Source organism: Molossus molossus, unplaced genomic scaffold (assembly GCF_014108415.1).
Source record: "Molossus molossus isolate mMolMol1 unplaced genomic scaffold, mMolMol1.p scaffold_m16_p_4, whole genome shotgun sequence".
Taxonomy (NCBI): Eukaryota; Metazoa; Chordata; class Mammalia; order Chiroptera; family Molossidae; genus Molossus; species Molossus molossus.
Window position 1 is genome coordinate 79,421,378 of NW_023425377.1, and position 26,457 is coordinate 79,447,834.

The window sequence follows — 26,457 nt, forward strand, 5'->3', positions numbered from 1 at the left end:
AAATACATTCTCATATCTGAATGAGCCAACTTCAGTATGTTCCTGTAATTTGTGCTCAAAACTGCATGGGTTCATATACTGTAGGATCCTATTTGAGTGAAGTGTCCTGAACAGGCAAATCCACAGGGACGGGAAGTGGATCTGTGGTTACTGGGGGCTGAGAGAGGAGATGTGGGGTGACTGCGATTGGGATTAGGACTTCTTTTTGGAGTAATGAAATGTTCTGGAACTAGATAGAGGTGACGGTTGCACAACTCTATGAATGCACTAAAAACCACTGAGGGGTAGACCTAAAAGGGGTAATTTTATGATATGTGACTATAACCCAATAAAGCTGTTTTTTGTTTTGTTTTGTTTTGTTTTTAACAAAAAAAGCTGTTTGAATGCCAACTCTGCCTCCTTTTTGCCATAAGATCTCAAGACAAGATAGTTCACCTGAGTGTCCCTTTCATCTTCTGTAAGTTGGAAATAAAAGCAGACATGTAGTTTCAACAAAGGATAGAATGAGAAAAACCCCCACGTGGCAACTACTAGCGTGATCACAGTTTCACAGGAATCACCAGTGGCTTTGAAAACTAGAGGGTGATGTTTGAGGAGTGACAGGGTGTTTGCACCGCCTGAAAGTTATCTCCCCACAACTTGGTTATTGGGGGAAGATAGTGACTCAGTGAAGAGAGCCAGTGGAAACCTCATTATCCATGTATCTAGGGCTTACACCCCAAGAATGCCCAACTGAAGACACACCATCCCTGCTATTACTTCGTTCTGTGATATGCCCACCTCCTGCCCCATAAAATGAATAGGCTGAACTCAATCATATGGAAACATCAGGAAACCCAATGTGAGGGGTACCCTACGACAGTCTGGCCAGGACTCCTAACAAATGTCAAGGTTGTGAGACACGAAGATGGGGAACCATGTCAGGGTAAAAATGGCTACAAAGGCCCCTGGGATGCAGTGTGTGATCTGAAATGTTCTCAACTGTGAAGGATGCTGTTGGGGACGAGAGACAACATGTGAGTAAAGTATATAGTTTGTTAACACTGTTGTATTGGTGCGGATGTTCTGATTGGGTAATTGTTCTGTGAGGAGGGAAGAGGCTGCCTTGGAGCTCAGGAAATACTCTTGGCATATTCGGGAGTGAAGGGGTGGAGAGAGACAGAGGGAAAGGAAACAGGCACAGAAAGAGACAGAAAAAAGAAGAAAACAAAGGTGGTAAAATATTAACATTTGCAGAATATATAAAGGGTTTAGAAAGTTCTTTGTACTATTTCTGTACATCTGAAATTATGTCAAAATAAAAAGTTAGAAAATAAAAAGAAAATAAAGTTTGTAGAGTGTTTGGGCAACATACCCAATTTCTCCCTTTAAAGCCATCAAGTAAGTTGGCCCACAGCCCAACCGCCCCGCTGCGCAGCAATGGGCTGGCATCCGTCTTGGACCCCAGCTGCAAGCATCACTATCCTGTTCCTCTTCCCTGGGTCCTGAAGCCTCTGGGCCCTGAGCAGGTGCCAGGCATGGATTAAGGATGTCCTTGCAATTTGGGCCAATGGTGGAGAAGCTTGCGCAGCCCCTCAGAACCACATTTCTTTCTTTCTTTCTTTTTTAATCCTGAGGACATTTCCCTTTTTTTGTTGTTGTTGTTCAGATAGAGAGGGAGGGGGGGGAGAGAGAGAGAGAGAGAGAGAAACATCGATGCGAGAGAGACACACCGAGTGGTTGCCACCCACACAGCCCAATCAGGGCCGAGGACAAACTGCAACCGAGGTACGTGCCCTTAGTGGGAACCAAACCTGGGTTTCTCTGGACCGCAGGCCGACACTCTAACTGCTGAGCCAAACCGGCCAGGGCAGAACCACATTTCTTTTGGTGCCCCACCCAGCACTCCTTTTCAGTTTGCTCTGAATATTTTGTAAGTCAAAAGGGTGGTTAAGCCCTGGCCAGTGTGGTTCAGTGGTTAAAGCACTGACCCATGCACCAAAGGGTTGCAGGTTTAATTCCCGGTCAAGGACACGTACCTGGGTTACAGGTTTGATCCCCAGCCCTGGTCGGGGAGCACACGAGAGGCAACTAATCAATGTGTCTCTCTCACATCGATGTCTCTCTCTTTCTCTCTCTCTCCCCCTCCCTCCCTTCCACTCTCTCTAAAAATCAATGAAAAAAATATTCTCTGATGAAGATTAACAAAAAGAAAAAGAAAAAAATGCTGAATATTGTTCGTGAATGTATATAATATATAAAAAATTGTTTTAAAGAATGACAAGGACACGCAGCAGAATTTTCACTGATACAATGCCTAAGGGAAGAGAAACAAAGGAAGAAATGAAAACATGGACTATATCAAACTAAAAAGATTCTGCACAGCAAAAGAAACAAGCATCAAAATGGAAAGGGAACCCTCTCTATGGGAGACCATCATTGCTGATGATACATCAGATAAGGGGTTAATTTCCAAAATATATAGAGTACTCATACAACTGAACAAAAGGAAGACAAAGAACCCAATTAAAAAATGGGCAGAGGACCTAAATAGACATCTCTCCAAAAATGACATACAAATGGCTAACAGACATGAAAAAATGCTCAACGTCACTAATCATCAGAGAGATGCAAATTAAAACAACTATGAGGTATCACCTCACACCTATCAGAATGGTCACCATAAACAAATCATCAAACAACAAGTGCTGGCGAGGGTGTGGAGAAAAGGGGACTCTAGTGCACTGCTGGTGGGAATGCAGACTGGTGCAGCCACTAAGGAAAACAATATGGTGTTTCCTCAAAAAATTAAAAATTGAACTGCCATTTGACCCAGTGATCCCACTTCTAGGAATATACCCTAAGAAGCCTGAAACACCAATCAGAAAGAATATATGTAACCCTATGTTCATAGCAGCACTATTTACAATTGCTGAGATCGGGAAACAGCCCAAGTGTCCATCAATAGATGAGTGGATAAAAAAAGCTGTGGTACATATACATAATGGAATACTATGCAGCTGTAAGAAAGAAAGATCTCATATACTTTGAGACAACATGGAGAGACCTGGGGAGTATTATCCTAAGTGAAATAAGCCAATCAGAGAAAGATAAATACCACATGATTTCACTTATTTGTGGAATATAATGAACAAAAGAAGCTGACAAACAAAATAGACCCAGAGTCATAGAAATAGGATACAGACAGACAAACCTCAGAAGAGGAGGGTGGGAGAGGAGGGGGAAGAGATAAACCACAGAACTTACATGCATGTACACATAACCATAGACACAGACAACAATACTGGGGGCAGGGGTGGGTGGGATCAGGAGAAGGCGTCAATGGGGGGAAAAGGAGAAACATCTGTAACAAAAAATAAATTAATAAAAAAAAAAAAAAAAAATGACAAGCCCAGCCAGTGTGGCTCAGTGGTTGAGCGTTGACCCATGCAGCAAGAAGTTGCTGGTTTGATTCCCAGTCAGGGTACATGTCAAAGTTGTGGGCCATACCCCCAGTGGGGGCATGCAGGAGGTGGCCAATCAATGTTCTCTCATAGATGTCTCTCTCTCTCTCTCTCTCTCTCTCCCTTCCTCTCTCTCTAAAATCAATTAAAGAAAAAAAGAAAAAGAATGACAAGGAGCCCTGGCTGGTATATCTCAGTTGGATGAGTATCATCCCACACACCAAAGTGTTGCCAGTTCGATTCCCAGTCAGGGTACATACCTGGGTTGTGGATTTGATCCCTGGTTGGGATGTGTACAGGAAGCAACCAATTGATGTTTCTCTCTCTCTCCCTCTCTCTCTAAAATCAATAAAAACATTTTAAAAAAGAATTAAAAAAAACAAAACAAGAATTATAAGAATAGGGACAGTGGATTATACCTTTTTGGGCAGAAGGGGAAGAGACTGAGATGGTTAAGAGAGGTTAACTTGTGTTTTATTGCCTTAAAACAAGCCCTGGGAAGAGATCAAAGTCACTGGTCCCTCTGGGGTCCTGGTGGAGGATGTAGCATCCTCCTCAGAGGATGCCCTTGCCCAAACTGTTTGCTGCCACCAGGCTGATGGGGACCTAAGGTGATGTTCATATGCACCAAGGAAGCCCAAGGAATGATCTCGCACATGTCTGGCACAGGTGGCCTTATTTCATTTAATCTTCATAACCATCCTTGCGAAGAGAATGACCTTTCCAAATACAAGTCAGGCCCATGCTCCTCTCCTTGGGTCACCCCCTTCCCATGGTTCCCCATCACAGAGAATAAAATGCAAACACCTGCCTAGCCAGTGTGGCTCAATTGGTTGAGCATCATCCCATGCACCAAGACGTCACCGGTTTGATTGACAGGCAGGGCATGTGCCCAGATTGTGGGGCTCCATACCCTGTGCAGGAGGCAGCCAATTGATGTTTCTATCTCTCTCCTTCCTCTCTCTAAAAGTCAATAAAAACATGTTTTAAAAAATTTTAATGCCAACATCTCACCAAGGCCCTTTCGAGTGGCCTGACACCTCTTCCCTCTCTGTTCCAGCCACATGGGCCTCTTCACCATTCCTCCAATACACCAGGCACCATCCTGCCCCAGGGTCTTTGCTTGGGTTGTGCCCTCTGCCTGAACCACCGACCCAGATTTCCACACAGCTTAGTCCTTCTTGCCATTCTGATTTCACTCAAAAGCCCCTTCCTCAGGGAGCCATCACTGTCCACCAACCCATCCCCTGGCTATTTTTGTTACATCTAGCTCAGAGGACTGAAGGCCCCATGGTGGCTGGGACAGGGTCTCTTATTGTGGACATGCAGCAGGGGGCCAAATAGTGGCTGACTTCACAGTTGAATGAGACTAATCTGTAATGACATGATTAGTGGTCACCTGGGGACCAGGGCACAGGGAGGTTGCAGAGGGGATGAATGTGGTGATGGCCTCAATGTGGTGATGGCTTCACAGTGCATGTGACACCATGCACATTTGTGTGTGCATCTTCCATGGTCTGCAAAGAGCTATTTAAAAAGATAAATACTAAAGGAGAAAGATCTGTAACAAAAATAAATAAAAATGGATGTCTAACAAAAAATAAAGATACTTAAAAAAACTTTGAGTCCTATTTTCAAAGTAATATTGCATGTACTTATATTCACATATACCCATGTACACTGGGAAGCAGGATGAAAACACATGAGCATGTTGATGGCTGTCATCTCTGCCAACTGGGCTTTCTTTTTCTTGATTACAATCAGTGGGACTGTGTAAAAAAAAGGGAACAGCCTATGAGGAGGTGATGGGCTGATCTTTCCCCTGAAATGTGGGGTTTTATGCAAATCCATGCCAGGCCAAAACCACCTTCCAGCCCTAGTGGAGGAACAGCAGGGGCGGAGATGCTCAGAGCAACCGCCCCCATAAAGTCAGGGCAAGCTGCACACAGTATCCTAGTGGCTGTGCCCAAACCAAGATGTCCCCAGAGCCTGGCCAATGGGAAGGACTTCCACACAGCCTGCTGTTCCCATCTCTCATTGGGTTGAGTGGTATCACCTCAGATTCATGATCCCTGGGAAATTTAGAATGAAACCTTATTTGAAAGACATAATTAGTTGAGATTGTACTGGAGTAGGGTGGGCCCTGAATCCAATGACTGTGACCCTTACTTAGACACACACACAGAAGAGTCTATGAAGGTGAAGTAGACAGGAGCCATATGATCACAAGCCAAGGAATGCCAGAAGCTGGGGGAGCGTGGGGCAGTTCCCCTCACAGTCTGTGAAGAATCAGCCTGCCCAGACTCCCAGGAGCCCCCGGATAGGACACTTGATGCTGATTGTTCGATATGGCTTTATTTTCTGATCGTCCGACTGCATCTCACAACCAGCCTGAGTTTTGAACAGTCAGTAGTCCTGACATGAGGAGCCGCCCTGGGGAGGGAGGACACGCGCAGGGCAACTCCAAATGGTGCACCATCACTGTCACGTGGCGAAGAGTGAGTCCCCTCCATCTCATCCACTTCTCCAACTTGTGGCATGACCCCCAGAAGTGGCCTGGCATTTGGTGAAATCTCTGGAGGAGTCAGTCCACCAGGCAGGGGGGAGAAGGGGAACGAGGCAGAACCTGTGGCCCCCACACTGACCTCTCCCTAGGCCTGGCTTAGTCAACATCCCAGGCCTGGACAGGACAGCCAGGCGTGCCCAGGGATGGAGGGACTGGTCTGGCAAAGATGGGAGGCCAGAGGTGAAGGCAGAGACAAGAGTCCCCGAGGATCCCACTCCCTCCTGCTGGCAGGCTTTGGGGAAGGGCAGCGGCAGGCTGGGAAGAGGGTGGGGAGCCAGCCCTGCCTCTTTAGACCACTTCAGACCTCCATGGCGGGCTGGAGCCCCTTCTTCCCTGTCCTGACCCTCCCCATTAGCACTTAACACTTGCTTGATTATATTGCTCATGAATCAGTACACCTGCATCTCCCTGAGGTCCGTCCAGTGCTGGAGGCCTTCTCCCCACGAGAAGCTCACACTCCACGAGGCACCTGGTTTGTGGGGTGTGGGCTCAGTTGAGGCTCCCATGTTGCCCACACCTTCCCCCTCTGGATCCCACAGTTGCACATTCTTCAGTAAACACTCTCCCTTGACTCCCCCGCCCCCAACATGAACTTAGCTCCCTCAGGACACATCCTCCTTTTCACAGATGAGAAAACAGGCCCAGCTGGGTGAGTGAGTTAGCAGAGGGGCCTGTAGGTCTCCAGCCTGGGGCCTCTCCTCCAGGGCCTCCTCTGCTTCTGGTCCTGGGGCTTCCAAAGGCACCCGGTTCCCCCTTGAGACCAGGGGTTGGGAGCCAGGAGATGACAGAGAACACAGCCTAGGGGATACTGGCGCTCCCTAGGGTGCAATAAGAGGGAGAGGCTAGAGAGGCCCCGGTGGGGGGCGCAGTGAGAGGGAGAGGCTAGAGAGGCCCCGGTGGGGGGCGCAGTGAGAGGGAGAGGCTAGAGAGGCCCCGGTTGGGGGGAACAACCTAAAGGCCTTACAGGAAGGCAACAGAGTGGGGAGGCTTCTGGGTCTTCAGGGCACCAGCTGTCCACTTGGGTTCTGGGAGACATGTGCCTCAGTCCTGGCCCAGGGAAGAGACACAACCTTCTGAGAGAGGAGTTACAATATGGGGACCCAGAGACTGGTGCTGCCCTCTTCAGACAAACGTGAAGAGAATATTCAAGTCACCGAGGGGATGGAGACAGCGTGGAGAACAGATGCAGAGCCAGTGCCAGCCATGGTCAGCATCACAAGCAGGAGTGACCGCAAGGCTGTGCCGGACAAATTTCCCTTCATAGCACAGCTTAGTGCCCTGTGGGTGAAGAGCCATCTCTCGGGCCAGGGGCTTCCCAAGTCTGTGACCTGGCCTAGAACTCCACCGAAAGCTCCTCAAAGGGAGTTCGTAGGACAGAGAAGAGAAAGAATCCCCCAAATCCTCAAGAGCAACACAGAAAAGCTCTGTAATTCGGGGTCTCGGCGAGCCCTGTAGGCCGAGGATGGTGCAGGTGGCAGGCGGGGCCCACGGTGCTGGCTGGACCACGTCATTGTGTCTTGGCCTTCAGGAGCAGTCTCTGAACCGTTTTGTAGAGGAGGTCGAAGTGCTGGGGCAGTGGGAGGGCGCAAGTGAGGTCATGAGTGAAGGCGGGGACAAACCTCACCAAGGAAGTCCCAGGGACCTGTGGAGTCACATGCTTCTGGGCAGGATAGGAGCAAGGACTCGCCTGGCCAGGCCAACCCTCCCACCTGAGTTCCGTAAGCTCACCTGGACCGCTGTGTAGGTCATGCCAAGGTAGGCGCCGATGCAGACTGCCAGGAGCAGGTCAAAAATGGCTGGTTTGACCCTGGAGGGAGAGGAGTCGGGGTCAAGGGAGGATGTGGGGCAAGCCACTCCCTGGCTATCCTGTGGACCACAGTCCCCTGGATGGTAACCCAGTGAGACGAGGGCTCCTGGTCCAGAGCAGCTCACCTGTAGGCATTCATCACCTGCTTCAGCTGGTCGTAGAAGACAAACTCGGGGTCCCTGGGAGAGAGTGTGTTCTCAGTGGACTTGCCCCGACAGCCGGGCCAGTCCTTTGGCCCCCAGACACCAGACCACCCGGAGGTCCCACAAGCCCAGGAACATGGCAGGGAGCACCCTGTGTGTGTGTCTCCTCAAGGATGCTACTGTCCCTCCTGGGAAAGGACTGTTCTTTATTCTGAAGGTCCATCTCTCCTTTTGCTTATTTTGGTGTTAAAACATACTCCTTAAGAGTGAAATACAGAGACTATGGAAACTTTACTGGTCTAAGAAGCATTTGCAGAGAGCAGGTGACCTTGGCCCAGAATCCGAGATGCTGGCTCCAGGGCTGTGGATCCACTGTGAGCCTCAATCTCCGGTCTAGGCGCTCTGTCCCGGGAGTGCCATGACTCAGGAGGAAGGTGGAGGCCAGCAAGGGCAATGAGCAGTCTGGGGGACATCTCCTGCCTGTGGACATCCACAGGTGCCCCTCCTACCACAAGTCCTGAGGTGCCTGCTCAGCCCAACTGGGGAGCCTGGGAGACTTGAGTAGAAAAAAGGATAAAACCTAGGGGGCCACAGTGGGGAGGAGTACCCTAAGGGCAGACAGGGACCCAGGGCAAAGCAACCTGATGCCTAGAGTACAAAAAAAACAGAGGGTGGGCACAGGGCTGCCAAATAAAATATAGGACATCAGTTCTCTGCAGATTCAAATAAACGAGGAATAGACTCTTAGTATAATTATGTCCCCAAAACTGCATGGGATACACTTATACTAAAAAACAATTTGCTGTTTATCTGGAACTCAAATTTAACTGCTATCCTATACTTTTTTATTTAGCATTTTACTTTCCATCCAGTATTTTATTTATTTGCTCAATCTGGCACTGGGGGAGGTGTAGAAGACTTGAGATGAGCATGCTCGCTAGCGAGCTACATTTCCACAAGCTGTGACGGGGCGGGCCGTCTGCGCCTCACCGTTTGTCAGCCTTGATGTGGTGCTGCTTCACCTCCTTCAGATAGCGGCTCAGATAGTGCTCCAATGTGTTGAGGAAAGTGCCATCTTTGTCCACCAACTGGGCAGCCCGGGGCTGGTTGGTGAGCCAGTCCATCACCGAGTCCAGCTGCTCCTGCTGGATCTGCTGCCAGGGACATGGCCATGGTCATGGGACCCCTGCCCACCACTGCCCCAGGGCCCCTGCCCACCCAGCCCAGTGGTTACCATCTGCTCTGTGAAGACAGGCATGTCCGGGGGGGTCCCCTGAAAAGAGGAAGCGACAGGCTTTCAGTCCAAATCCATCTGGTGCACTGGGACAGAAGGCCTGCTGCCACAGTGGGGGCCTCACCTTCTCTGTTAGGTTGTAGATGACTCGAGTCAGGGCCTCTGCAATGAGCCTTGTGTTTCGGGTCAGGGTTTTGGAGTCAACCCGGGACCTTCAAGGGCAGATATGAAAAAAAAAAATCTATGTATATTTGGAATCAGCATCATTTATAATCACCAAAAAGCAAGAGCGATCACATATCTAATGACAATAAAAATAAGAGAAGTTACAGCCTCCTCAGGCAGGGCGGGCACCTCTGCATCTCAGATTCTTTTTTTAATTGTTTCTTTATTGATTTTAGAGAGAGTGAGGAAAGGAAAGAGAGATAGAAACATAGATGAGAGAGAGCATTGATTGGCCATCTCCTGCATGCACCCACTGGGGATCGGGCCCACAACCTGGGCATGTGCCCTGACTGGGAATTGAACCGGAGACCTCTTGGTGCATGGGTCAACGTTCAACCACTGAGCCACACCGGCTGGGCTGCACCTCAGATTCTGGTTTACATGTTGCCCTCCTCGAAAGGCTGCCCAGCGCCCCTGTGGGTTATCTGTAGGTGCAGAGAAGCAGGCCTGCCTCCTTGTTTCTACCTGAAATAACAGGGCCCCTCTGTTTCCTCATCTGGAACATGGGTGGTCAGGGCACCTGCTTCCTTAGGTTGTTAAGGGAATAGTCAATTAACACCCAGCAGTAGGGTAAAATGTCCCCCCAAATCCACACCCACCTGAACCTGGGAACATGACCTGATTTGGAGGATCTTTGCAGATGTAATATTTAGGTACAGGCCACATTAAAGTAGGGTGGCCCTACATCCAATGGTGGGTGACCTTATAAGAGAGAAATGTGTGACAACAGAGGCAGAGATTGGGGTGATACAGCCACATGCCAAGGGACACTGAGGATAGCTGGCAAAACAGACCAGAAAAGAACTTTGGAGGCAAAACGTCAGTGATCCAAATGGGTGTGAGATGCTGGGACCTCCCAGGGAGGGGTGAGTGTGCGTGGGTGGGGGGTGGGGGTGGCCTGGCTTATTCCCTGAGCTCTGTTCCTCTTTCCCTCCAACTCTCCTTTGCTTTTAGTTCCTTCTGTTCTGGAACACCCTTCTCCTGACTCATGTCCTTTGATTTTGGTGCCACCTCCTCTAAGAAGCCCTCCAGCCCCAAGACCAGCCAATGTTCCCGCTGTGCCTGTTCTCTCTCTCTGGGTCTTGTCACCAGGCTGAGCTAGGCCCCATCTAGGACCATCTTCTCATCCCCTGAGCTGACACGTGTCCAGGTAGCTAGGAATATGCCCAGGGTTGGCCAATCAAAGGGCATAGGCAGACTGTCCAGGCTCGGGACTTGGCAGCTGACACCACCATAAAACCCTGTCCCTACTGGAGGCTGACATGCCAGCAGGGGGAATCAATGGGATGTGAGGTCCTAAAACAATGGAAGCCAGAGGTACCCGGTGTCATAGAGAGAGACAAAGTTAAGAAAGGGGTTGGTAGGGAGGGCTCCTAAGGAAGCACAAAGGGCCAGGGAGACAGGGCACAGCTCTCCAGGCTGCAGCACAGCCATGCAAAGGCCGGGTGGCAGAAGCCACAGAGTGAACTGAGGTGCTTAGGGTCTAAGAGTCATGCATAGGCCTGGCCGGTGTGGCTCAGTGGTTAAGCGTTGACCCATGCACCAAGAGGTCGCTGGTTCAATTCTCGGTCAGGGCACTTGCCCAGGTTGTGGGCCTAATCCTCAGTGTGGGGCATGCAGGAGACGGCCAACTGATGTTCTCTCTCATCGATGTTTCTATCTTTCTCCCCCTCTCCCTCCCTCTCCCTAACATCAATAAAGAAAAAAAATGTTTTATAAATAAATAAATAAAAGTCATGTACAGGGGGCGGGGGAAGCCACTTGCTGTGTCCTCCCTGTCCCCAGCGGCCCCTTGCTGAGTTAGCACAGGTGAGCCACACTACTGTTTCTTGAGCTGCCAGGCTAGTGCCAGCCCTTCCCCAACACACATGGCAGGTTCACTTCCTCCAGGCACCCACGTCTACTGCCAGTCCCCCACTACAGAAGAAATGTTTTTGTTCGTAGGGCCCAGATAGCAGGGAGACAGCTATGAGATGAAGGGGAGGCCTCACCGCACATCCATAATGCTGCTGCGCTGGCCATCACGGTGGCTCTCCAGGTGGGACAGGGTGAAGGCAGGCAGCCGGCGGATGGCAAAGCGCTCATGTTCCCAGGCCAGGATGTCCTCTGCCAGGTTGATCTTCTTGTGTACCATCGAGAAACGCACCTCCGGAAATTGGTGAGCAGCTACCTGTGTGGTGTGGCATAATCAGGGAGTCCACCCATTGCCCTGGGGTCCCAACCACACCTCACCAAGTCTGCAGGGGAACACCTCGCACCAAGCTCATTCCACAAATGTTCACACAGGGTCCTGAGAGCCAGGAGGGTCCCATGTTCCTCCCTGAACCTCCCACATTTGGAAATGGAGAAAAACCCACTTGCCTCCCAGAAACCCTGAGGCTCACCCAAGGTCCAAGGGTTTGCAAAGTGCCTGGTCTGATGCCTGGCCAATGGTGAACACTAGCTAACAAGGCACAGTAGGACAGATATCCCAGCCTGGCCCGAGTCCCTTGTGATCTACTGCCGCCCTTGTCAGGGCCTCAGGGGGCTAATCTGTGAAATGGGCACGTGCCTGGCACTGGGTCAAGCTGCTGCCTGGAAGGCTCCCTTGTGCCCAGGGGTACCTACCATCTCCAACTCCCGCAGAAAGGCATGCTGCAGTGTTCCCTCCCTGGGTGGCTTGGACACGTGCAGGTGGAGGCTGTCCCCCCGGCCCACGGTGTCCAGGCAGAGAACGAAAGCCACATTGTCCTGGAGCAGGCTGGAATCTGTGGGAGCAGCAGGAGCTGACCAGGGTAGGGGTAGGGGAACCAGAAGCCCCTGACCCCATATCCTGGGCCAGCTGGGGGCCACTAACCTGTGTGGTCCAGGTTGTCTTCTAACCAGCGCTTGGTCCCCTGATAGTTAAATTTGCCCCCTCCAGAGGCAAAGAACAGGAGATTATACCTGGTGGGGGGAGTGGAGATGTCAGCTTTGGCAGGTAAGTGTCCAGGTCCTCAACAAGGAGGAGGTAGTCTCTCCCAAGTACAAAATCCTGACCAGTCCTTCAAGCAGGGCTCCCCAGTGCCCACTGCTGATATCAGGACCGGGTGAGGGGCCGTCCTTGGCACTACTGTGTATTGAGCATCATCCCTGGCCCCAGCCCACTTGATGCCAGGAATATGCCCGACTGTGACACCCACAGATGTCCCCATACATGGTCCAGTATCCCCTGGGCAGAACAACTACTCCAGAGGCTTCTCTGAGCTCTCAAAACCAGGAGATGACCTGGTTTCAACCGACCAGGAAACAGACCCAGAAAGAAAAAAGTGAAAGGGATTCAGCACTGCTTTTTCCTGCAGTGGGACTGAAGCCAGGGCTGTCACAGGACCACATTCCTGGGCCTCCCTCATCCTCCACCTCACCCATCCCACCAGGGCCACAGCAGTCCTTATAGGAGAGAAAAAGGCACAGAAAGAGAGAGGGCCATGTGAGAAGGAGACAGAGACTGGAGTTACACAGCCACAGCCAAGGAGTTCTGAGGACTGCAGGTAGCTCCCATAAGCTGGGGAGGGCAGGAAGGACCCTGCCCCGGAGCCTTAGTGGGGAGCACGGCCCTATGACAACTTGATCTTGGCCATCTGGCCTCCAAAGCTAGGAACATAGATGTCTACTGTTTCAGCTACTCTGTGTGTGATGCTTGGTGACAGCAGCTCTAGGAGACTGACTCTCACTGAGCCCCTTTTTGCCCCAGGGCAGCACAGTGTGTAGATGAAGAAATCGAGAATGACCTGGCCCAGTGTCCACAGTGTCAAGATAAGGAAACTAGTTTAAGTGACTATTTTTCAAGTGTTTCTATTACTACTTGCAGATGAAAGCGTCCCCAACATCTGCCTGGACTAACAGCAGCTGGGCCTCCTGGGTGGAACTCAGAGGGTGAGTGTGGGAGGGAGCTGGTCCCAGTAGCCCTCAATACACACTGTTATTTCTGGGGTTGGAACTGCATCTGGGCCACGAGGCTCAACTGTAACCAGTGTGGCCCAATCAGCATGCGGCCCCATCCCCTCTCCCACCCAGCCATCACTTACGCAGCATGGGTACGCTTATAGGTGTACAGCCTGGAGAAGAGGCGGGCAAGCTCCAGCAGCACGGAGATGCCACTCCCGTTGGAGTCTGCGCCATGTGACAGCCACTGTGGGCAAGCATGACGAGGTCAGCAGTCACCACGCCAATGGCCACGCACAGTACCTCGTTACCCTCCTCCCACAGCAGTTGCGACCCACTCTGCCCGTGCTGATCTTGTCCCCATTAAGAGCACAACTGGGATGGCTGCCCTCTTCTGCTTAGAACCCCAGAACGACAGCACCTTGACATGCTCAGGGATGAGCACTTGAACACTCAAGGCCCTTCTGAGTCTCCCTGCTCACTGCAACTCTGCCCTGTGCCCAGCAGAGAGCTGTGCCCCCAGTGCTGCCTCAGTCCAGCCTCAGCATGTGCAGGACCTCACATCCTTCACTGTGGGGGGAGTCAATGCAGGTTCCCTCCAGCTGGACCACCAGGCTTCTGAGCCTTGAAAGCCTCCCTCTCCATTCATCCGGATCCTGTGATTGAAAGCAGTACTCCCAATGGGGCAATGACTGGTTCTTGGGGAAATAAAAAATCTTGGATTCCATGGTTTGGGAACCTCCCAAGGTCAGTCCATAAACCAACATAGTGTATCTACAGTATTACAATTCATGGGGAAGGCACAACATGATGCTCAGCAAGAGAAGCCAGACACCAACAGCCACAGTGTGTGATTCCATTTACATCAAATGTCCAGACTGCTAATAAAGATGGGGCTTCTTTTTGGGGTGATAGAACGTTCTGGAATTAGGTAGTGGTGATGTGACTATACTAAAAATCACTGAACTGCATGCTTTAAAAGGGTAAATTATACATTATAGGAAACATATTTCAAAAAAGTATTTAAATTTCAGAGTGAGAAATTAGGACAAAACTGTCAGAAAGGTTTAATGAACGAGTGGAGAAGTGTTCTCTGCTGACGGTACAGGGCCAGCTCTGGGCCCAGCTGGTCCAGGTGTTCTCAAGGATGGCCTTGGCCTTCCAGGCCGTGTGGCCCCTGGACCAGCAGTTACTGGTCTGTGGCACAGTCATGAGCTCACACCAGGCTACAGGGCCACCCTGTTTGGTTCAACTGGTTATTCTTTCAAAGCAAGGCTTTGTTGACAAAGGAAGCAGATTTACCTTTTGGTGTGAGCCCCAATCTCACTGTGCTGGGGGCTCTGAAAACATGGCCCCAGGGATGCCCCAGAATCCACTGAGATCAGCAGCACCTGGAAGTGGATTCTGGGGCTTCCACCACCCTCGCTGACAGGGGACTCCCTGTCCCTAAACTGTCTGTGCAAACACAATTCATCCTATGCTTATGCTCTCCTCCTGGAGTCTGGGACCTCATTTGTGCCAGAGAGAGGGGCCCACGTGATCAGCCCCCCAGTGAGAACTGGGCACTGGCTCTCTATAAGCCCCCTGGGGAGCGCACCTCACACAAACTAAGTGTATCCTGTGGACCCCACCAAGAAGAGGACTGTGGAGCTTGCACCTGGTCCCCACCCTGATCTGCCCCTCACACCTTTCCCCTCAGTTCATTTTGCTCTGTCCTGTCTCTATACAAACCATGGCCATGAGAACGACCACCTGCTGAGTCCTGGGGTCCTCCTGGTGAATTATCAATCAAGTGTCTTGGAGATTCCGACAGACAGCTGGGCCCTGTTTTAGCCTCTGTCTCAGGTTCACAATGACACCCACCCTGCAGGGTCAAGAGGAGCTGAGGTAATGCCTAAAGAGCTCAAAGAGTGGGTGCTGCTCCTCTGACCGCAACTGCTGTCCACAGACAGCCACTTCTGCCTCTGAGCAGTGTGGGAAGAAAGGTGCCCACCCCCCTCCTCCAAGGCAAACGTATACGTACAGGGGCCACTCCAAAGGCGTCATAGTGAGCTACAATGACAATGGTGGGAAGGTCCTCTCCACCCAGCCCCGTCAGCCGCCCCTGTGGAGAGAGACAGTCTGTGAAGTGCCAGCCAGCTGGGGTCCTGACCACCGTAACAGTCTAGGCTGCCCCCACTCGTTGGGAGTGGGGTGGGAGAGTATTTTTAGCTTTGCTGGCTCTATGGTCTGTCATAACTAGTCAGTTATGAGTGATATGTGAACAAATTGACGTGGCTAGGTGCCAATAAAGCTTTATTTATAGAAATAAGCTGAGGGCCAGACTTGGCTGAGGACTGCAGCTTGCAAACCACAGCTCTAGCTACAGGAATCCACTCAATCTTTTTACGGCGTGTTTCTCCCCCTGAAAATCAAGCCCACCTTTCAAAGGCTGAGCTCCAAGCCACTGTTTCGGAAGGCAGAACACTGCTGAGAAGAAACATTGCAGTAAGGAATGGAGCCCCAAGAGCCCCATGGGGTCCAGGTCCCAGCACTGGCTGGAGACAGTGGGAGAGAGGCCAAGCACCCTTACTTCCTCCTTGTCCCCTGCTTCCCATGTGAATACAGTAATGGCAGAGGACTCATGGCAGCACAGACTTTCCAGAACCAAAGGTTATGGCAACCAGATGGACAGGTTGGAACAGAGCTCCAAATGTGAGAAGGGCCCACCAAATCCTCAGTGGCTCCATCTGCTGTGACCCTCTTGGAAAACTGGGCCAACTGCAGCTGAACCTAACCTCTGGGAGTCTGGTAACAAGGTCTCTGGCTAATGCAGGTTTTCTCTGCCCAAATCACCACCATCTCTTATGCAATTTTAAATAACATATTTACCTGATATATTGATTGCTCAGAGGCTGCGGCAGCTTCTCCTCACTGTAAATCAGTCTATTAGCCCTGTTAGCTGCCTTGCCCCTTCCACCCCAGTCTCTGCAGGGTGGCCTGCTCCACCAAGAACCCCTGGGTCTCGGCACAGCAACAGGGCTGGCACTCACCTCCACACTGGTGATGAGCCAGTCACTCACGGCCTTGCTCTGGACCCCGCTGGTGACCATTTGGAAGCCATTGGCGGTGGCAGTGTGGAGCAGCACTGGGGACAGGAGCAGGGAGGGGTGAGTCCAAGGGTTCCCCAACCAGAGCCAGCATCCTCATCACCCCAACACTCTGGACTCTAGGTGGTCAGTCTATCCAAAACTGTATGCAGAACTGACCATGTGAACTAGAATATAAGATGACTAGATATGGAAAAGAGCCTGGGTGTCCAGGATAGAAGGTGGTGAAATAGTCACCCCAACCCCAAGCAGGCAGGAAGTGTCCTTACTCTGCAGGACCCTTAAACCTCCATTCCAAATTTACAGAGGTGCGTACATGCCCTCTGACTAGCTTCCAAAGGACCAGCTCAGCATCCACAAAGACCATCACCCTAGAGGTGACCCAGAAACAAAAGTCCCCCATTGGACAATCACCAGCCCATCCCCAAAGGCCAAAACAGCCTAAGCTCCCAAAGATTTGTAACCCACTAGCTTGTGACCAGACACGAGGTGGTACCCACCTTGCTCAGCGTGAGCAAATGAACCGCTGTGGGCGCTACTTTTTCATTTTTGGCCAGGGACTAAAAACACCCATGAGTTCACCCCATTTCGAGTCTGCTTCTGTTCTTTACGCATTTATAAATACAGTTATAATGTGGGTAAGATATCATCACTGGAGGAAGCTGAGAGAAAGGTGCCCTCAGGAACTGTGATATTTTTGCAACTTCTTAAGTCTTCACATATTCAAAAATAAATGTTATTTCTCAGAAAGACAATTGTGATCAATATTTATGATTTTAAATCCTGTTTTTCTCACTTACCAATATAAAATAAGCATTTTTCCATGCTGTTAAAATTCTACCCTGATGTCATTTTTTTGTTGTTACTCCTCACCTGAGGATATTTTTCCATTAATTTTTAGAAAGAGTGGAAAGAAGGGATGGGGGGAGAGGGAGAGAGAGAAACATCAATGTGAGAGAGACACATCAATTGGCTGCCTCACTCATGCACCTGACCAGGGCTGGGGATTGAACCTGCAACCCAGGTAAGTGCCCTTGACCTGGAATTGAATCCGAGACCCTTTGGTCTGCAGGCCAATGCTCAAACTGCTGAGCCAAACTGGCCAGGGCTACCCCAAAGTCATTTTTAACAGCTGCATAATATTCCACTGAGTAGATTCTTCCCCTCTTCTGCTCTAACTAGAAATTTAGGTCTTTCCAAAAATTCACTCTTCTGCTGCCACAGTGCAGATGGATGATGTCAAGAATTTATCTGGACCAGGGGTTGACAAATTTTTTTTTTCTACAAAGGGCCAGAGAGGAGGCAGTATTTTCTGCTCTGCTCTGCCACTGCCATTCAACTGTGTGGCTGTAGTATGAAAGCCACCATGGATAATACATAAACAAATGAATACAGCTGAGTGGCAATGAAACTTTATTTACACAAATAGGCGACTAAGAACTATAGTTTGCCAACCCCCAATCTAGCGTCCCAGGAGGATCAAACCTTTGCCTAAGCTTAAACACATATTGCCAAACTGTTTCCCCAAGGAGCTGGGCTAAGTCTCCCAGTGTGGACAAGCCCTCCTGCCTTTTCTACTCCTGTCAGCTCTGAATATTTTTTTCCTGTTATACCTGCCATTTCAGTAGGTGAGAATAGAGTGTCAGGAGGATCCTTTTGGCTGAAATTCTTTCACTAATTTTGCTATCTCACTACCAACAGTAAACCACCACTGCTCCCAACTCACCACAGCATCCCTAGTCCATGGGGTAGGAGGAAGTGGGTTTTCTCCTCTCCCTAAGAATGCTGCTGACCCTGACATATTCAGCAGGTAGGATAGAGAAAACTGAACAGATGCCATGCTTTTCATAAACATCCAGGAGGTGAAGACAGGAAACACCTCCCTCTAAATTAGTGGGTCCTAATCTTTTGTTTGTGTGAAAATCAGCAGTGGGGTGAGGTAGGGGTTATAAAATGCAAAGTCCTGGCCCCCAGCCCTTAGACTGACACAGCAGGTCTGGGGCAGGGCCTGGTAACCTGCACTGTTAAATACAGGTGATGTGTTAAGAGTCTCAGAAGTGGCACAATGTGACCCAGTCCTCAACAGGGAAGGCTCCCCATGAACCCACTCTGCTCCTGAAGCCCCCAGCACACCTTCGGCGGCAGAGGCAGAGCCCTGGGAGGCGGAGGCGGCCTGAGTCTGCTCGTAGATTGAGAGCAGAGCCTCATCTTCCACAGCAAAGTACACAGGAACAATGGTCTCCATGGCCAGCATCTCAGGCTCAATCTCCATGAATTGCTGTGGAAGAGACACATGTCTAAGTGACGTATGGCCTTGGGAAGCGGGGTGTGCCCAATGGCTGTCTCTGAAGGGCAGATGGGCCAGGGCCTGAAAGAACACCTCCTCTGAAGCAGCTAACAAGTCTAGGATTGCACCAGAGAAAATGAAACGGCAGGAAATATGACAAAGACAAAGCGATGGGTGAAGTGTGAGGTGTGATGATACCCAGGGGCCTCCTGGATGGTATTAAGCAGGGAGGAAGTGCGCTGGGAGAACAGACGTTGGAGCCAGCTAGGCTGGGGTCAGGTCTGGTGTTACTATGGGCTAGTCCTGCCCTCACTGACCATCATGTCCTCAGCTGTAAGTGGGCAATGGGTGCTGGCTTCCCAAACTAATGGCAGGGACCCATATGGATAGTGGGCATAAACTGTGTGCTGGGCACTGAGCTGGTTTCTGGAAAACTTGAACTCCCCCATCTCACTCAATCCCCACTGCCCCACACTCCCTTCTCATCTGCAAAGCATCTTTATCGCAGACTCTTGGGGGATCCTATCAGACCCAGTTCATTCAAAGCAGACCTCTGCCCCTCAGCACTGCTGACATTGGGGACGGGTCACTCTCTGTGGGGGCCTGTCTTGGGCATTGTGGAGCACCACTGGTCCCACCCACTTGATACCAAAAGCATCCACAGTTGTGACAACCACAGGTGTCCCCTACAGAGTCACTCCAGGGGTATAGGGACCAATGATGAAGGGCAAAAGACACCATCCACTTCCTGAAGGACAAGGGCTCAGGGAGGTGAAATGATTTGCCTCACAGCTGACTCCAAACCTAGTCTTCCTTTTTCCACAGAAGCCTCTAGACCCTGGCAGAAGGTGGGGATGGGGGCTTACCCGAATGACGTCCTGGGGCACAGCGGCCATGGCTCGTGGCAGGATGATGACCACGGCGCCAGCCAACTGCCGCAGGGCCTTCTGGTACTGCTCATAGGAGAAGTCCAGCAGCCGCATGAGCACACAGCGGCGGCTCAGCACATCCGTATCGATGGTTCGTGCCTCCGTGTTGAGCACTGCGTTCCGTGTGCCTATGAGGGAGGGGGAGGGCACTCCCTCAGCAGGGTCCAAAACCCTTGTCTAGAGAACATAGACTCAGGAACCTCCCGAGTCCCACCAGCCCTCTGCCCACGTGACCCGATAAACATCTGCCACGACCAGCATCCCACTTCCCATGAATGTAGTGCCCACTTGAACCCTGGAGAGTCTCAGAGCCTTTTGAGAACCAAATAAAAGCTGAGACCCTTCCCCTTGGACAAATCCACAGGCCTATTCTCCCAAAGCTCCCAGAACCCTGGGGCAAACTCAAACTCTGGGCCTGGCTGACCTGAGCCCGATGGCCCTTTCCCGCCTGCTCTGGCCCCCTCCTGCCAGGCAGCCCCTCCCCTCCAGGGCTCTAAAGTTTCCTTGGTCGTTTCCCTGGGACTTCAGCACCACTTACAATGTTTACAGCTATATATTCCTCAAATTAAACTGGGGTTCCGGGCACAGGGACCTCATTCACTGCAGTGTACAACTGCCACAGCCACTCCTGTCCTGACAGGTTCTTGATGAACACCAGCCAGAACAAATGAACAAACACTAAGTCACCCTAATGAGCCTCAGAAAGCTCCAGACATGCCAGAGTCTCTCCCTCTCAGCACAGTGGACATTAGGGTTGAGTCATTCTCTGTGGGGAGCTGTCCTGGGCACTATGGGGGATTGAGCAGCACCCCTGGCTCCTACCTACTTGATGCCAGGAGCATCCCCAGTTGTGACAGCCATGGATGTCCCTAGACATCACCAGGTGTCCCCTGTGGGCAGTTCCCCGATAGAAACTTCTCGCTGCTCTACACATAATCACTACATTCTGCCCCTCTTCTAAGAGCTGGAGAAAAATCCAGAGACTCAAGGAAGACGGGAGAGGCTGCTGAGTCTCAGCCTGCACGCTGGCCACTCACAAGCTTCCCACAGGCAACTGAATTCCCCACCGCCCGATCTGACCAAAAGTGACAGGTCAGAACTAGCATATCGCAGAAAGCTTCTCTAAGGTCAGCAGGGAGCCCTCGGGCACACAACATGTGAACACTGCAGCTCTGAGAGAGTTCTGCTGGAGAAAAGTGTCCCGAAGAAGCCTTTTTGATGTTAAACGCAGGACTGTGAAGGGGGCGATAACATCTACATACCTCTCCACAGGTGCATGGAACACAGTGGCAGGCCCTTGGGGGCCATTGTACCTTTGGCTGCCCTCTGAACGTGCCTAACCAGATATCAAATCCGCAACCCAGGCATGTGTCCTGACCAAGAATTGAACCAGCAACCGTTCAGTGCACAGGATGACACACAACCAACTGGGCAAGGGGGCCATCTTTTCCAATGGACTGGTGGGTAAGAAGGCCTCAGTCAACCCCCCACTGTCAGGGCCACCTATATGCTGCTAGAAAATTGCCAGAAATCCCGATTCTTATGTCAAATCACCCAATGGTAAGGGCAAACAAGGAGTCCAGAACATTTCACATGCTGCAGGCTGTACCAGACCAAAGCAAGCAAGAAAACCCTAACCACATGAGGTCTGGATGGGGCCCCCAGGGCCTCCAGTTTGAGACCCAAGCAGTGATCACAGAGAAGGACGCAGAGAGGGGTTCTGGCTTCCCCAGGGGAGAAAGCCCTTGAGTTGTCCTGGAGGTGGAAGGAGTTCGGGGGAGGTGCCATCCATGTACTCACAGACACAGACCTATGCTAGTCTATACTAAGCCTCAGGCTCGGGGCCAGAAGCCTAGATCCCTGCCTCCACTTTCCAGGAATGAGCTCTGTGGAAAAAGTGAGAAGGCAGGAGAAGCCTTGCTTCCAATGGAGTGCCCTAAGGGGATGGTGGGAAGAGGAGGCTGGAAGACACAGAAAGGATAGCGTCCCAGGTGGGAATAGGGATGGCCATCTCTGGTGAAGGGGGCCTATGACCAAGGAGTAAAGGTGGGCCAGAGGCTCCCTACCTCTGTGAAACTTTTCTCTGCTTTAGGCAGGGGGAGGGCAGCAAAGACCTTCAAGATGCCCTTGAAGATCTTGGAATGCCCAGAAGACCCACCCTTCATTCCCTACCTGTTTTAGGTCCTCAGCCTGACAGAGACGGCTCAACTGTCAGGTAGGGGCATGAAGGCAGCCTGTGGAGTCTACTGTGTGCATCTTCTCACTGGGCCTGGTACTCCTGCAGGGCAGGAATCAGGACCCCAATTTCCAGAGGGAGGAAGCAAGGCCAGAGAGTGATAAGAGCAAAGCCAGAGACTGTCCCCCAGACTCTGAGCGCCCCAAAAGCAGAGACCATCTTTACTAATGTAAAGTTAAAGCCTGCACAGCCTCCCACACCCCTGCTCTAGACCAGCAGAGGTTCAGGATTGGTGGACAGCATTGAACATCTGGACAGAAGTCACTGGTTCCCACAGTGAGACCAGACCTGAGCAGAGCCTGCTCACTTTTCTATCAAAGGCCAAAGGATCAATCTCCCTGCCTGGCTGGGGCACACCAGCTCTGTCATAACTACTCAGTTCTGCTGTCAGAAACACATCAACTAGAGGGTGTGGCTGTGTGCCAATAAAACTTTATTTACAGTAACGGCTGAAGGGCCAATCACCTCCTAGGGCCTTGTTGAGCAGAGGGTATTGACAGAAATGGGCATGAGTGCTCTGCTAACCACAGTGCACCAGCACACAGCAAGTGCTGTTAAAGCAGCAGTCATCTCAGAAAGGCCAGAGTCCACCTGGTAGGGGGACGAGGCCACACCTGTAGCCCTGTACCTGGTATATTTCCCTCAGCACTATTCACAGCGCAGCACAAAGAGCACACGCCTTTCCTTCCTGGGCAGCTGCCCAGCTCTGTTTCTCAATAGAAATGAACAGGAAGTTGGGAAACGAGGGACCCACAGCCAGGATTGCACCAGAGGTGGGGCGCCTGGGGCATGCGCTCTAGGAGAGGGTATGAAAGACAATGGGGAGAATGCTATCAGCAGTGACCTAGCAGACCAGCTCTCAAAGGCACCACCAGCAAGGAGAGACCTGGGGCTTCTTCTGGCCATACCAGGTCTTCCAGCTGCTGAAGAACAAGCAGCAATGCCTCAGACCCCTGAGGAGTCTCCCCTCCAACAAAGAACTATCCCTCCACAGCACCAATATCCTGCCAGCTTCTCCCCAGGCAGCTATGGTCCGCCCCGCATCTGAGCCAGGGACATCGCAGGGTGTGTGAGGGTGTGAACATGAAAGCCCCACTCACAGGACCTCATCCAAGTTTCTCCAGTCAGGCCTCTGTTTCCCTACTCTGCAGACAAGAATACTTGGCTAAGATGGGTGGGCACCCCACCAGCCCCTCCCAACCACCCTCGGAACCCACCGTCTCTATAGATGCCCCATGTAGGACAGGTATCTAGGTTTTTCACTGGGAGCAACAAAGATGAGGGGGGCCGAGAAGGAGGGCATGTGGGAGGAGATACTAAGTCAGAAAAAAGAACGGGAGGGAATTCCAGGATCAGGAAAGGACTTAGAGAAAGCAGGTAAGAGTCTGGCCAGTGTGGCTCAGTGGCTGAGCATCGACCCATGAACTAAGAGGTTGCCTTAGTTCAATTCCCGGTCAGGACACATGCCCAGGTTGTAGGCCAGGTCCCCAGTGGGGGGCATGCAGGAGGCAGCCAATTGCCCTGGCCAGTTTGGCTCAGCGGTTAGAGCGTCGGCCTGCGGTACAGAGGAGGCAGCCAATCGATGTTCTCTCTCATTGATGTTTCTGTCTCTCTCTCCCTTCCTCTCTCTCTAAAACCAATAAAGAAATAAAAAGAGAGAAAGCAGGGAAGAGGAAAAGAAAGCTGAGGGAAAGGAGAGAGGAGGCCAGGGAGAGAAAAACCTCCCAAGGACCTGCAATCGAGGGAAATGGAGAGCATGGCTCTGCATTCAGAAAGATGGTACCTTGGCACCTGTTTGCTCCACAAATTCAGCCAGCATTTCTTGGGCAGGTTTAGAAGGAAGAGAAGAGGCCACATCAGGTGCAAGGGAGGACAAGGAGGCATCCAGGTTGTCAGAATACTGCTATCTAGGGGCCAGAGAGAGAAGCTGGGTGTGCTGAGAGGGGTAAAACAGGAGGCTCTTAACAAGGCTTCCAAGTGTGAATCATCTGAGTTAGGACAGAATGACAGGGGTGAGTGGAAGGAATGGAGACTCAGGATCTGGAGAAATTGGTGATATAGAGGTTTTAGGATTTGGGCCTTCTGGACTGTGGATCCCTCTGGGAAACCAACAAAAACCCTAGATCAGGATGGCAGCCACCAGGCACATGTGACGGTTTGACTTTATTACAATTAAATAACGCTAAAAATCACCTTATTCTGTTGCATGAGCCACATCTCAAGTGCCCAGTGTCCACCTGTGGCTGGTGGCTCCTGTATCAGTGAAAACACAGAACCCATCGACAGTCACACAAAGTCCCACTGCACGGCACTGGTCAAGACCTTCCTCCAGGAGAATGTCGATGCATAGAAATGTGTCCACAACATTAGGAGCTTCCAGCCCCCAGCCTTACCCCTCCAGAGCCTGACACTTCGGGTTCAGAACCATCACTGAAACCCCTCAGCACTATTTCTCCCCTCAGCACTGGGGCTGGATCACTGAGGCCAGATCGTTCTCTGTGTGGGGCTGTCCTGGGCACTGTGAGGTGTTGAGCAGTATTCCTGGCCCCTACCTACTTGAAGCCAGGAGCACTCCCAGTGTGACAATCATAAAGACATCACCCAATGACCCCGGGGTTGACAACGACTGTTCTAAACAGAAAGAACGTAATTTTGTGAATAGGAGGGATCTGAGAAGAAGTCTAGACATGTCTCCAAAGCCTGAAGCTTTCTAAAGGCCTGGCAAGGGCTGAGGGGGTGGGGGTCAGAGTTCTCCGGACCGTAAGCCGACGCTCTAACCGCTGAGCCAAACCGGCCAGGGCCAGAGTTCTCAAGTTGTGACTGAGATGGTCTAACAGCAGAGGGCAATCTAAAAGATCTAAGGCAGACCCCTCAGAGATGAAGGGACCAGGAGGACTGGAGGGGGGGGTGCTCCTTAATGAGGAAATTAGGCTTTGACTTGGGGGTACCTAAGGTACCAGGCTGGAAGAGAAACCAGAGACCAGAAGGTTCTGAAACAACAGATGCAGCTATAGGGCTGGGAAGAGACAAGGGAATGTGAGATGACTTGGGCCCTGGGGTCAGAACCACTGGCAGGTGAAGCAGGAGTGGGGAACAAGAAGCTGCAGAGGATTCAGGCCCAGGGGTCAGAGACAATACAGAAATCCTAGAGAGGGGGAGCAAGTGGAGTTCCAGGAAGCTGGGGGTGAGGAGGGTAAGCTGAGGGTGTCCCTACCAAGGGAGAGGTCAAGGCATGGGGTCCAAGGGATCCTTAGAAACCTAAAGGAATAGAGACTAAACTGGGGAAGGGGGAAGAGTCTGGCTAAAGAATTGTGAGGGATCCAGCTCATGAGTTGGAACCAGTGAGAGACTAGGACCTGGAGAGAAATGGGCCCTGACATAGGGCCAAGCCTTGGTTGACAACCTGTGCTCTGGAGTCCTGAGAGGAGCAGAATGCGAAGGCTGCACAGAGCACCGAGGTGGTGTGGAGACCAGGGGCTGGTTGGAACACACGTTGGGCGGCTCGCCTGGCAGACCCGGAGATGAGAGGCTCATCTCCAAATCAACCAGGCCAGAGGTTGAAGCTCTGGGCGCAGAGCATGACCCAGGGCTGATGGGCACCAGGGTGGTGTCCAGGGGAGGGGGCCTGGGCAAGGCGACTCTGGTCTAGCTGGTAACTGGAGGTGACCCAGGGGCCTAGGAGCAAGGGGCGCTTGGTCCGGGAATCGGAGGGTTCTGAGACAGGTAGCTCTTGCCAGGGACTGGAGGATGTGGGAGCCAGCGCGAGGTGGGGTCAGGGGGTGGTTCCTGGGGCACTGGGAGGAGAGCTGGGGGCCTAGTAGAGGTCCAGGTATCCAGGCTCTGATTTGCCTGGGTCTAGGTAAGGGTCTGGCAGCTAGATTCCAGCTGGATAGGCCGGAGTGGAGGCTCCTAGAATCCGGGGAGCAGAGACCGGGCTGAGGGAAGAGGGTACCTCAGCTCCGGAAGGCGGAGGACGCCGGGTGGGCCAGAGGCCGACTGGTGGGATGGAGGCCGAGGGAGGCGGGGACCCGGGGACCCGGGGAGGCCCAGAAGGGAGGTCGGGGTCCACGCACCGTAGGGCTGCCCCTGCAGGTCGTACTGCTGCATGCGGTACACGGTGAACTCGTGTGCCGCATCGGCAGCGGGCAGCGGCGGCGCCACCAGCAACAACACGGCGGGCAGGAAGACGATGAAGCCGAGCGGCAGGCACGACGCCTTCAGCATGTTCTCCAGAACCTCGCCCGCTTCCTCCAGCATCCTGGCCAGCGGGGGAGCCGCGCAGAGCGGCGGCGGGAACGGGACGGCGACGAGGACGGGAGGGACAGCGGGGACGGTAAGGACGGCGGCAGCGGCTGCTCCAGCAGATTCACCTCAACATGGGTAGCCGCCGGGGTCCTGCGGACGCTGCGCCGGGCAGTCCGCATCCGCCCTGGGGTCCTGCGGGCACTGCTGCGGACAGCCCCTCTGCCGCGCTGCCTCCTGGGAGGTGTAGTTCTCAGGCGGTGCGCAAAAGCCACCTGGGAGTTGTAGGCTCATTCAGTTACTTCCGAGTGCAGGTTGTGGTGGGCTGTTTGGCTAAACTGCTTAAGCTTCAC

General features: G+C 52.0%; 1 protein-coding gene across 3 annotated transcripts; it reads right to left on the reverse strand.

Moving 5' to 3' along the window:
* Positions 1-5,783: 5,783 nt before the first annotated feature.
* NCLN (nicalin) lies at positions 5,784-26,240 on the reverse strand. 3 transcript variants are annotated; one of them, XM_036282117.1, is made up of 15 exons: positions 25,936-26,240; positions 19,564-19,754; positions 18,544-18,688; positions 16,354-16,448; positions 15,345-15,425; positions 13,465-13,568; positions 12,255-12,343; positions 12,026-12,165; positions 11,410-11,588; positions 9,318-9,405; positions 9,194-9,232; positions 8,950-9,110; positions 7,942-7,995; positions 7,738-7,816; positions 5,784-7,576 (listed from the first exon to the last, which is right to left on the reverse strand). In XM_036282117.1, exons 1-15 carry the CDS (start codon positions 26,117-26,119, stop codon positions 7,517-7,519), a joined length of 1,689 nt encoding a protein of 562 aa, XP_036138010.1. In that variant the 5' UTR covers positions 26,120-26,240; the 3' UTR covers positions 5,784-7,516. The 3 variants fall into 3 exon arrangements, 2 of the variants coding, with proteins under 2 accessions (XP_036138010.1, XP_036138009.1); XM_036282116.1 differs by having other exon boundaries at positions 8,950-9,113; XR_004962037.1 differs by lacking the exon at positions 8,950-9,110.
* Positions 26,241-26,457: the final 217 nt, after the last annotated feature.

What these genes read in the sequence shown, in the direction of transcription:
- NCLN (XM_036282116.1), bottom strand. Translation starts at nt 26,119, where the DNA reads ATGCTGGAGGAAGCGGGCGAGGTTCTGGAGAACATGCTGAAGGCGTCG. An exon ending in ACGCCTTTGGAGTGGCCCCT is followed by an intron (nt 13,569 to 15,344) that starts GTACGTATACGT and finishes GCTTGCCCACAG; the next exon opens with TGGCTGTCACATGGCGCAGA. An exon ending in CTGTCTTCACAGAGCAGATG is followed by an intron (nt 9,114 to 9,193) that starts GTAACCACTGGG and finishes TGTCCCTGGCAG; the next exon opens with CAGATCCAGCAGGAGCAGCT.